The sequence below is a fragment of the Colossoma macropomum genome, unplaced genomic scaffold (assembly GCF_904425465.1).
Source record: "Colossoma macropomum unplaced genomic scaffold, Colossoma_macropomum, whole genome shotgun sequence".
Lineage (NCBI taxonomy): Eukaryota > Metazoa > Chordata > Actinopteri > Characiformes > Serrasalmidae > Colossoma > Colossoma macropomum.
In genome coordinates this window covers 14,421,062-14,433,561 of record NW_023494794.1, presented here as the reverse complement: position 1 = coordinate 14,433,561, position 12,500 = coordinate 14,421,062, and the positions used below count along the sequence as shown (strand labels likewise).

Genomic DNA, 12,500 nt, shown 5'->3' with positions numbered 1-12,500 from the left:
TCCTAAAATACTCAACCAACACCCCCAAAATACACCCAATGTCCTAAAATACTCAACCAACACCCCAAAATACTCACCCAATATCCTAAAATACTGCCCCAACACCCCCTAAAATACTCAGCCAACACCCCAAAATACACCAATATCCTAAAATACTCACCAACACCCCCAAAATACACTCAATGTCCTAAAATACTCAACCAACACCCCCAAAATACACCCAATATCCTAAAATATTCACCCAACACCCCCAAAATACACCCAATATCCTAAATTCCCCCCAACACTCCCAAAATACACCCACTATCTCAAAATACTCACCCAACACCCCCAAAAATACCACTAATATCCTAAAATGCTCCCACAACACCCCCAAAAATACTGCCAATATCCTAAAATACTCTCCCAACACCCCCCCCCCAAAAATACTACCAAAATCCTAAAATACTCACCCAATACCCCCAAAATGCACACAATATCCTACTATATTCCCCCAACACCCCCAAAAGATCCCTAAAATCCTAAAATTTTTAGGGTGTTTGGGGGTTTTAGGGGGTTAAAGGGGGTATTTAGAGGGTGTTCACTGATGTCATTCAGGGGTGTTTGGGCTTATTGTGGGGGTACTGTAGGGTATCTTGGTGTATTTTGAGGTATTGGGGGTAAGTTGGGAGTGCTGGGTGAGTATTTTAGGATATTGGGGGTGTTTTGGGAGTGTTGGGCGAGTATTTTTAGATATTGGGGTATTTTGGGGGTGTTAGGAGAGTATTTTAGGATATTGGGGGTGTTTTGGGGGTGTTGTGGGAGTATTTTAGGATATTATTGGTATTTTTGGGGGTGCTGGTTGAGTATTTTGAGATAGTGGGTGTATTTTGGGAGTGGTGGGCGAGTATTTTAGGATATTGGGGGTATTTTGGGAGTGCGTACGACTCTAAATCCATGCACGCACGCTGTATATGTGTACCTGTGTATATGCGATTTGTACGAATGCGTATGCCTGGATATTACGTGAGTGTGTGTGTTTGTACCTTCGGAGCTCTGGGCTCGCTGACTCTGAGCGCCTCTCTGAAATAAGCGTCCACAGCATAGTTCGCCTTCCTCTCTCTCTTAGGAGGCTCGATCCACTCCATTGTACTCAACTACAACACACTCAAAGCGTTACTGTGATACACACACAGAATTACGACTGGCTGAAAAGGATTCTACCTTACAAATATTCAGTAGAAAAACAGAAATACTCCATCTCTCCCTCTGACCTTCTGTTTTTCTCTGTAATCTTCTCCCTCGAAGTTGTACAGGCTGGTTTCTCCGCTGCTGGTGTCCATGGTGAAATTTCTCAGCGAACTTTCGCCCAGTTTCTGCATCCTCTCGTTCATCTCCGCCGTCTGCAACGAGAAGCAGAGTTATGTGGAAGGAAGCGAAGTAGCTCTGAACTGAAATTAACACCGAATTAAAACAGAACTGTCTGAACTCCGAAAAGCCCCACAGTTTAAAACAAAGGCTCGGCTTTAACACGGCGGTATTGTTCGGTTCTGGACCTTCTTGGCTCCTCTCTCCAGGATGGAGTCAATGTGCTCATCCGTCAGCTCGCTGTCTTTGGAGGCGAAGACGTGAGTGGCTCCGTGTCGGATCATCTGCAGCATCTCGTCTTTACCCAGTTTATTCTGCTGCTCAATCAGACGACCTGATGAACACGTACAGTGAAAATAAGCTTATTACACCTCGAAGACCCCCAGACTGACTGCTTTTATTCAGTGTTTTAAAGCTTAGATTTAAGGCATTCAGTAACTACAGCAGCAGGTAATGTTAGTTTAATGCACACCTCTGTGTCGCCATAGCAACCCCGTATTATCCAAGGGCTGTCATGTCATGTCAAGTATTTTCTTTAAAAGTAGAAACAATCAACAGACATAAAAAGTCCATATATACAGTGGAGGAAATAAGTATTTGATCCCCCACTGATTTTGAAAGTTTGTACTCTGACAAATAATTAAAGAGTCTATGATTTTTATGGTAGCTTCATTTTAACAGTGAAAGATGGAATATCGAAAAGAAAATCTAGAAAATTAAATAATATTTAAATAAAAATTAATTTGCATTTCATTGAGGGAAATAAGTATTTGATCCCCTAAAAACCATGACTAATGTTGGCTCCCACAGACCACTGACACACCCTAATCTCAGTGAAGTCGTTACCTGCATGAGAGACACCTGTCCCAAATTGTCACCTGTATAAAAGGCCACCTGCCAACAGACTCAGTGACACTCCAACATCTCCACCATGGGCAAGACTAAAGAGCTGTGTAAAGATGTCAGGGACAAAATTGTTGACCTATACAAGGCTGGAATGGGCTACAAAGCCATAAGTAAGAAGCTGGATGAGAAGGTGACAACTGTCGGTGCAATTATTCGGAAGTGGAAGAAGTACAACATAACTGTCAATCGACCTGGAGCTCCATGCAAGAGATCACCTCGTGGAGTCTCACTGATCATGAGAAAGGCTAAAAATCAGCCAAGAACTACACGGGAGGAGCTGGTTAATGATCTCAAGGCAGCTGGGACGACAGTCTCCAAAAAAAAACATTGGTAATACAGTGAGATGTAATGGTTTAAAATCCTGCAGTGCACGCCAGGTTCCTCTGCTCAAGAAGGCTCACGTCCAGGCCCGCCTCAAGTTTGCCAATGAACATATTAATGACTCCGAGAGAGACTGGGAGAAGGTGCTGTGGTCAGATGAGACCAAAATTGAGCTCTTCGGCCTCAACTCAACTCGACGTGTTTGGAGGAAGAAAAATACAGAATATGACCCTAAGAACACCATCCCCACCGTCAAGCATGGTGGTGGAAGTATTATGTTTTGGGGGTGTTTTTCTTCTAAGGGCACAGGCCAACTTCACCGCATCGGCGGGAAGATGAACGGGGCCATGTATCGCAAAATCCTGGGTGACAACCTCCTCGCCTCCGCCAGGGCACTGAAAATGGGTCGTGGATGGGTCTTCCAGCACGACAACGACCCAAAACATACAGCCAAGGAAACAAAGGAGTGGCTCCATAAGAAGCATATCAAGGTCATGGAATGGCCTAGCCAGTCTCCTGACCTCAATCCCATAGAAAATCTATGGAGAGAGCTGAAGCTTCGCGTTTCCAAATGCATGCCTAAAAACCTGGATTTGGAGATGATCTGCAGAGAGGAGTGGCCCAAAATTACTCCTGAAGTGCAAACCTTATAAAAGACTACAAGAAACGTCTGACTGCTGTGCTTGCCAACAAGGGTTTTGCCACCAAGTATTAAATGATGTTTTACTAGGGGGTCAAATACTTATTTCCTTCAATGAAATTCAAATTAATTTTTATTTCTCATTTCATGTAATTTCCTCAGTTTTTCTTTTGATATTCTATGTGTCACTGTTAAAATAAAGCTGGCATAAAATTGAGACGTTTCATTTATTTTTCTGTATTAAAACTTTTAAAGTCAGTGGGGGATCAAATACTTGTTTCCTCCACTGTATTCAAATTTACCATAGTTAATAACACTTTTAACATTTATTAAGGCCTTTAATTTTTACAACAAAATTTCAATCAAGGCTTTTTAAGGACCTGCACTACAAATCAGGACGTGACTATGATCAATTATTCACTCCTAAAAATGAAGCTGCTAAAAACGGTTCTTTGTGCGGTTCTGTAGAAGAACTGCCTTTTGATCGATGGTTTTTCAGTAAACCACTTTCGTAAATTAAATTTGTGAGGGTTTCATTTCTAACATTTCTAAACTTTAAAGACGCTCCAAATAAGGTATAGATCTGATGAAGAACCTATAAATTGGTATAGAAAATAATATTAATTATTCAGTAACTAATATGAATTATTCAGTAACTACTTTGAATTATTCAGTATTTACTATGAAATTTCAGTATTTGCTATGAATTACTCAGTAACTACTATGAATTATTCAGTAACTATTATTAATTATTCAGTAACTAATATGAATTACTCAGTAACTACTATGAATTATTCAGTACCTACTATGAATTATTCAGTAACTACTCTAAATTTTACAGCAACTACTATAATTTATTCTAAATCTACTGTGAATAATTCAGTAGGCTTTATAAATTACTCAGTTTATTCTATGAATTATTCCGTATCATTCAGTACTTTAAACTACTCAGTAACTTTCATAAATGATTTAGTAATCACTCTGAATTATTCAAAAACTTAAATTACTAATCTAAATTATTCAGTATTTAATATGAATTTTTCAGTATCTACTATGAATTATTCTGAAGCTACTATAAACGATTGGGTATCTGCTGTGAACTATTTAGTCCCTATTTTGCATTATTCATTAAGTATTATGAATTATTCAGTAGTCTGTGAGCACCTTGCTGTATGACTATCGAGTCCAGACGGAGCTTCATCTCTGCTCTCTCTACGATTCTCTCCTCCACCGTGTTTTCCGTGATGAGTCTGAAAACTCGAACCGGTTTCTTCTGACCAATCCTGTGAGCTCGATCCTACAGCAAACACAAATACACACTCCATCAGTGTGTGTGTGTGTGTGTGTGTGTGTGTGTGTGTGTGTGTGTGTGTGTGTGTGTGTGTAAGAACAGTGTTTGTGGACAGCAAACCAAGAACACAAACACAATATTTCTCAAAGGAACAGCTCGAAAAAAAACATGCTAAAACGGCCAACAAATCAGTGTAAGCTAGGAGTCACAAATTAGCACAACTACATCTGCTATTTTATTTCATTAGCAAGATTAGACTTATTGACTCAGTCCTCATATTGGTCTTCATGAAGTCTCACATTTTTGATCAATCATATGGAGCTGAATGTCTCGCCAGTATCTACTGTAGTTTAAAAAAAAAAAAAAAAAAACAAACTTTCTTTTGAATTATTTCTGACTTGTAGCTCATTATAAGTTGTTTATAAGGTGTTTATAAGTAGAAGAGAAAACGCTGCTCGCTGTTTTTGCACATGTGCTGAGAAATCCGAAAGAAATCAGAGTGAAGCTGCTTTCACACTGAACGCAGTACGCACTGCGCTCGCTGCTCACGTACAGACGCTTTCACCCGACTCGCAGCTGGGCGTGAAAGTGGACAGCGCTCTCTGATAAATCTATCCTTTTCGAACAGCGAACCAGACACGCCTGCTGCTTTCCTATTGGCCGCGCCGTCACTCTGCCGAAACGCGTTAAGACCCTGTGCTTCTGCTGCGGTGGACTCCACACAACGAAAATCCGTGTCTGCGCTGCACATCCCATTGAAAATAACGTGTTCGGAAGCACAACAGGGATTTTTCCATGCTCAGCATGAAAGCAGCTTGAGAGTTTACAAGCACTTAAAACCCCATTACTGAGCTAAAATCCAGCTCTCTTTATCCGATCTAAGGAATCAGAATGTGCTGTTTACACGACCATATAATTATAAGTTTGTGTGTCTGTTTCTCACCATGGCCTGCAGGTCCACCTGGGGGTTCCAGTCCGAGTCGTACAGGATGACGACGTCTGCGGTTGCCAGGTTGATTCCAAGTCCCCCTGCTCGAGTGCTCAGCATGAAGATGAACTTGGAGCTGTTGGGCGCGTTATACGTTTCAATCGCTTTCTGGGGTGAACACACATTATAGGAACATCATTACAATGTTTACGGGACACAGATTACTGCGCTAAAATATCTGCATTTTATTCATGTTGCTGCGTTTATAACCCTACAGAAATAAATTTGATATTTCTCTGTAATGCTAGTTTTCTATATACGTTTAGTATCAGCATCAATATTTGCAAAGAGATACATGGAAAATATCAGATATCAACATCAGCCTGTAGTTCCCACCCCTAGAAATAACCACAGCCCTTTCTTTTATGGAGTCACACTCCACAGCGCTATTTTGGGTATCACGAGGGTGACGTCCAAGACAGTTTTACTAAAGTACACTGAAATGCCAAACAGGTTCTAGATATTAACTCCAAAGTGCTGAAAACATGTACAGTGGCATTAGGAACCGTGACGACCCGACACGCCCCTCCTGCCAGGAGGTGCGCATGTTTAGACTTTTGCTAGTTTAATCTTAATGATTTCTGATACGAACCACTGTATTTGTGAGATTATTAACTGTCCGTAAGGAAACGGTGGAACTTGTTTTGCTCAGCGTTTACGCACTTCTGTTTCTTGTGAAAAGGGCCTGCTGGTCTGTGGGTTTCCTGGGTTGCTAAATCAGTACCTTAAAGGCTAGTTATTCTGAAATAACTACATTTTTTTCCGGTTAAAATAGAAACACTGTCAAAATTAAACAGGTCTGGATAGGACAGCATCTGTTCGCCCATTAGTGACCACTAATGTACAATCTCGTTATGTCATATTACTATTTAACTACTTTACCCCTGCTCAGAGCAGCGTTTATTTGTGTTCTCTGTGGCTCTAAATCGATATATACACCGATCAGGCCTAACATTATGACCACCTCACGTCCACTCACCGTCCACTCTATTAGACACTCCTACCTTGTCAGTCCACCTTAGATGTAAAGTCAGAGACGATAGCTCATTTGCTGCTGCACAGTTTGTGTTGGTCATCCTCTAGTCCTTCATCAGTGGTCACAGGACGCTGCCCACAGGACACTGTTGGTTGGATGTTTTTGGTCCTCAGTCCAGCAGCAACACTGAAGTGTTTAAAAACTCCAGCAGAGTTGCTGAGAATGACCCACCACCCAAACACTACCTGCTCTGTGAGGGTCCATGGGGGTCCTGACCACTGAAGAACAGGGTAAAAGGGGGCTAACAAAGTATCAGAGAAACAGATGGACTACAGTCTGTAACTGTAGAGCTACAGAGTGAAACTATGTGGTCAGTGGAGCTGATAATGAGCGTAGAAACAAGGAGGTGGTCAGAATGTTAGGCCTGACCGGTGTATATTGTCCAAATGACATTAAAAAGTTTGTTTTATGTGGTGATGTTGACTGTTGGCTGTAAATTTCAATGCTATTCACAACTGTAAACTGTCACACTTCTGAGTTGCCCCTCTGCCTCCACTGACTCCACTTACTACAGCTCCCATAATCCTCTGAACAGTCACGTCACGGACTCAGCCGGTCAGGGATCATTACTCAGATCTACATCAACATTTTACCGAACTGTTCGCACCTGTTGTTCATTTCCCACCTGCTATATAAACCTGTCTGCTCTGCCATCCCTGCCTGTTGCATACCGAGCGTTCTCTGAATGTGTTTTCCGTGTTCAGAACCATTTTCCAGTTATCATTTCTCTCTTTTGGACATCCCGTTTGCACTGTTGTTTCGGCTTGTTTTCTACCTCGGCTCTGACTCTTACATGATTTTGGATTCTATCATTAATCTAATCCTCATGTTCGTCTTTCGGCTACTCACGGTTTTGATCTGGCCTGGCTTCACTGTTTTTGTTTGCTCCTTCTTAATAAAAAACCTTTGATATTTTATCTGCGATCGTCTGCTTAGTCTGCAAACGTTGCATAAACACTGGCTAAGCTGGCCCAGAACAATCACAGTGGATTGCCTACTTGTTTAGACTCATGTGAGTGAACTTTGTGCGCGTATGTGTGAGATTCTACTTCTCTGTCCTCGTGCGGTGTGTTGCCGTCCAGTCTGCAGTACTCGTATCCCTTCCACATGCAGTAATCCTCCAGAATGTCCAACACACGGGTCATCTGACTGAAAATCAACACCCGAGAACCTGCAAACAGACACAGGTTTACACAGCTGTGTGTAAGTTTGGGCAGCCCTGACCAAATCGCATCCTCTATAGAGACCACAAAACATTCTTCTGCAGATTTCAGTGAACAACTAATATTTATTAAAATAAATAATCTTCATTCCCAAGGGCCTACAGGCTGCTCAGTCATAAATTTAAAAATCAGTTTTAATCTATTTCTTAATAATGTTCATCTAAGGACTCGGTCTTTGGCCAAAATTCTCTCACACGCCTACATACACCGATCAGGCATAACATTCTGACCACCTCCCTGTTTCTACGCTCATTGCCCATTTTATCAGCTCCACTTACTATATAGGTGCACTTTGTAGTTCTACAGTTACAGACTGTAGTCCATCCGTTTCTCTGATACTTTGTTAGCCCCCTTTTACCCTGTTCTTCAGTGGTCAGGACCCCATGGACCCTCACAGAGCAGGTACTATTTGGGTGGTGGATCATTCTCAGCACTGCAGTAACACTGACGTGGTGGTGGTGTGTTAGTGTGTGTTGTGCTGGTCTGAGTGGATCAGACACAGCAGTGCTGCTGGAGTTTTTAAACACCTCAGTGTCACTGCTGGACTGAGAATAGTCCACCAACCAAAAATATTCTGCCAACAGCGTCCTGTGGGCAGCGTCCTGTGACCACTGATGAAGGACTAGAGGATGACCGACACAAACTGTGCAGCAGCAGATGAGCTATCGTCTACAAGGTGGACTGACAAAGTAGGAGTGTCTAATAGAGTGGACAGTGAGTGGACACAGTGTTTAAAAACTCCAGAAGCACTGCTGTGTCTGATCCACTCAGACCAGCGCAACACACACTAACACACCACCACCACGTCAGTGTTACTGCAGTGCTGAGAATGATCCACCACCCAAATAGTACCTGTTCTGTGGGGGTCCATGGGGGTCCTGACCACTGAAGAACAGGGTAAAAGGGGGCTAACAAAGTATCAGAGAAACAGATGGACTACAGTCTGTAACTGTAGAACTACAAAGTGCACCTATATAGTAAGTGGAGCTATACTGTAATATACTATAAGTGGAGTGTTCACAGTTTTGATAGTACTTTTTTAAAACGTGGCACTACTGCGTCTTTTTTCTCTGTTCTGTTATCGTGATAAATTATATTCTAATACATTACAGTGTGGTCAGCGTATAATTCTGAATATTAACAAAATAACTGAATCAAATCTGAGATCTGAGATTTCACTGAATCATCTGATGAAGAATTGTAATCAAACTGAATCGTTAGAGGTTATGAGGTCAGGCCCCCCACCTTGCTCCTGGACTTTGGGTAGTAGTTTGTCCAGAACGAGCATTTTCCCGCTGTTGGTGACCAGGTGTGTGTCGGTGGTGTACGGCGGTCCAGGCTCTGCCCCGTCGAACAGGTACGGGTGATTACAGCACTTCCTCAACTGCATCAGAATGTTCAACAAACGCATCTTATCCATCTTCCCTGCAGAGTTCAGGATGTCGATGTCCTTCATCAGGATGCGGGTGTACCTGCACAAACAGCCAAACACAGAGAACATAAAATCACAGTACATAAAAAACATACAAACCCAAAAATATAAGACACAGCGCAGGGCAATATGGCGATATTTTACTATTATTGTGATAAATTACATCACAATATGCTTTTCTGAGTGTATTATGGATATCGACAGTACATAACACTGACCAGCTGCATGTCTGATTACAAAGAGAACATAATTAGGCCGGTTTAACTGGATTTAGGGCTGGGCAATATGACGATACATATAATTATCATGATAAATTATGTCACTCAACATTAGAGATGAAACGATATTAAAATTTCATATCACGATTATCGGTATTATCGCGATATTGTTCAAATGTTTTGAAAAGTTAAATAAATAAAAAAATAAATACTGATACACAAACTGAAACTCGTTTCACCAACTTTTATTTTAATAAGGTCAATACATTTTCAGTATTACTTTTGTATTACTTACAATACTTGTAATACTCTGTAAACAAAAGAACAGCAAATGTATCATTATTACAGTTATTATTATTATTATTATTATTATTACTGTTATTATTCTTTTTCTTCTTCTTATTATTATTATTATTATTAATTACAATAACTAAGGATTTCCTCCTCGAGAAGGGATTTCTGTCCGAACTGCAGCTGCAGCATTATTGTGCCGTTGTGGCGCTGAACCCCTAATCAACACAGCGCACCAGGAAAAACAGCCAAAATCACAGAGGAACTGCGTGACGCGCTGTGAGCTGCAGACAGTGTAGAACTCACACAGCGTGTCTTCACCTGTGGAGCTGCTTCTCTAAAAGCATTAAAAACTAAAACATAACTTACAATTAACGCGCATCTGAGCTGCGGCAGAAACACTCCTGAAGTTTAATCTCTGAAACTCTGCTTTTCCTAAAAGCAGCACAGCGTTTACTCGCGCGAGGTCCCGTCTCAAAGCACACTATCTTCCCTATGTAGTGCACTTCGTAGATCATGAAATAGCAAATCCTTCACCCAAAGACTGCAGGAAATGTTCGACTCAGTCATCTATAATCAACATTAACAACAGGTTACAAATCCCCTATTTAAAACTCAGTTGCTTGTTAATGAAGATCGTGTTTGTTTGAACAGTAGCGCCCTCTGTAGGGGACACTGAGTGATTTGAGACGGTGTTACTCTCAGACAGTAAACGCTGCAAGCGAGGCAAGAAAGGGGAGCTGTGCAGATTGAACCTCTGCAGCGTCTCGTTCCAGAGCTCGTGTGACTGTTAACTCAGAGCTCATTTTGGAGACTCTGCTCCACAGAAATGTGTTAAAAGCTTTAGTTTCGATTCACAGTTGATTCACCGATTGTTTTTCTTTTTTTTTGACGCTAAAAGCTTCATTTTATATGATTAACGAACCATAAGCAAAAGTTAAACCACACAGACCGTGACATCTCTTCTATTTCGAAGTCCACAGACTTCTCCGTTAAAGTTAACCTTGCATTCTCTATAAAGTAGCGGGTGGTGGTCGCAAAATGACTCGTAAGGTTTGATGTGTTGCCCCCTTTCGCCGCTATTTTCTTTAGGCCTGTTCTGCAGACAGGGTGGTCATCTGCAGACAGGGTGGTCATCTTCAATTAACTTTCCTTCTGCATCCTTATAAAACCCAAAATATGACCAAACGTCAGACTTGGTCTTCTTAGAAGGCTGAAATATTTCCGAATCTCCGAGTTTTTCACACCGCGGTAATCGACCGCGGTTTTAACGATACTTTAAAGTTCAAACGGTACTACTAACCGTCATTAATTTTACCGCGGTTTACCGTGAAACCGGTAACCGTTTCATCTCTACTCAACATATCGTGTATATCATTGGTACTTGTTTCATTATAAGAGAGCCAAATTAGGCCGGTTTACCTGGTTTAACTTTTGATAGTATTTTTTAAAAAGTAGGTTCTTTTTTCTCTGTTCCAACTGATCAGATGTCTGAAAAAAATAAATATTATGACATATTGTGTATCGTAAAAAATGACTTGAAGTATTGCAATATTATAATTTTTGCCATATCGCCCACCTCTAGCACAACGTGAATAAAAATACTAAAAATATATTGTGGCCCAGAGCAGCGTAGCTCTACAGTGAGTGGTGCTGACTGATGATTATGCTTTAACTCACCATTCTCTCTGCATTTTGCTCAGGCCCAGGTAGATCTTCACCTCCTTCTTCGGAGGAAGACTCCTCTCCACTTCTTGTTTGATCCGGCGCAGCAGGAACGGCCGCAGCACCTGAGAACGAGCACACAGTGACCTTAATCGCTAATCGGACTAAAATCTTCTCACATTTATGCAAAATCTAAATTACTGGCACTCAGAACTGTTTGCTTTGCTCCTGTTTCCAACAGTTTCATGCAAATAACAGAGAAGAAACTTGTAACTTCTTAGTTAAATAAGTCAATTCCAGTTTCCCAACACACACTTTACTGGCCCCAAAAGTGTTAACAGCCAGCCAAATACATTTTGTCCCATTTTAACAAATCGCCAAATATATTTTATACTGTTCTGAATAAACATTTTGCAGTATTTCTCAACATGAGACGCAATATCAGCTCTTTGAGTTTTATTATACAATATACAATAATAATATTACAAATTATAATTCAGACCTTTTTTTAAATAAATACAAACCAAACATGTCTTATCTGAAAACCCAATTAAGTAAAAAGAGAATAACTAAAATGAGTTTGATCCATACACATTTTACTAGCCTCCCACACCCCTGACCTATAAAGCTGTAAACAGACTCGCCCCTCAGTACCTGAGTGAACTTCTCTCCCACTATGAACCATCACGCCTACTTAGATCACAAGGTGCTGCTCACTATTAGTACCTAGAACTAATAAAGTTACGTCAGGGGGGAGAGCTTTCTCACACAAAGACCCCCAGCTTCGGAATAGTCTTCCTGTTAATGTTTGGGACTCAGACTCAGCCTCAGTGTTTAAGTCTAGGCTAAAAGCCTTTGGTAATTAGTTTTCTCTGTCAGTTCTAGACCTGCCAGAGTCTCTGCTAACACTGTAATCTGTGATCAGTCACCCATTACAGAACTGACTCTCTGTGTTTTTCCTTTCTTTCTTTTCTTTGCCGAGTTGAACAGCTGCCCATCCTGTGCGTCTGATGCTGCTGCCTCTTCTGCCTTGATCTGGTGCCACTGCTCGCCAGCCCTCTGGACCGGCTTGACCACCATTGAGCTTCATGCTGTACAAGCCGTGCAAACCTCACCCTCACAACCTGACCCCACTGATGCTG

At 41.4% G+C, this 12,500-nt stretch overlaps 1 protein-coding gene across 1 annotated transcript in view; it reads right to left on the bottom strand.

Annotated features, from left to right (window-relative positions):
* smarca1 (SWI/SNF related, matrix associated, actin dependent regulator of chromatin, subfamily a, member 1) overlaps window positions 1-12,500 on the bottom strand; it is a gene marked incomplete at its 3' end in the record, with an annotated part of 30,646 nt that overhangs the window by 3,067 nt on the left and 15,079 nt on the right. Inside the window, exons 10-17 of the mRNA XM_036581009.1 lie at window positions 11,374-11,483; window positions 8,998-9,224; window positions 7,579-7,700; window positions 5,449-5,601; window positions 4,379-4,511; window positions 1,536-1,681; window positions 1,254-1,382; window positions 1,026-1,136 (exon numbers count right to left, since the gene is read on the bottom strand). Of these exons, the coding sequence (XP_036436902.1) occupies window positions 1,026-1,136; window positions 1,254-1,382; window positions 1,536-1,681; window positions 4,379-4,511; window positions 5,449-5,601; window positions 7,579-7,700; window positions 8,998-9,224; window positions 11,374-11,483 (1,131 nt within the window). The remainder of the gene's footprint in view (window positions 1-1,025; window positions 1,137-1,253; window positions 1,383-1,535; window positions 1,682-4,378; window positions 4,512-5,448; window positions 5,602-7,578; window positions 7,701-8,997; window positions 9,225-11,373; window positions 11,484-12,500) is intronic.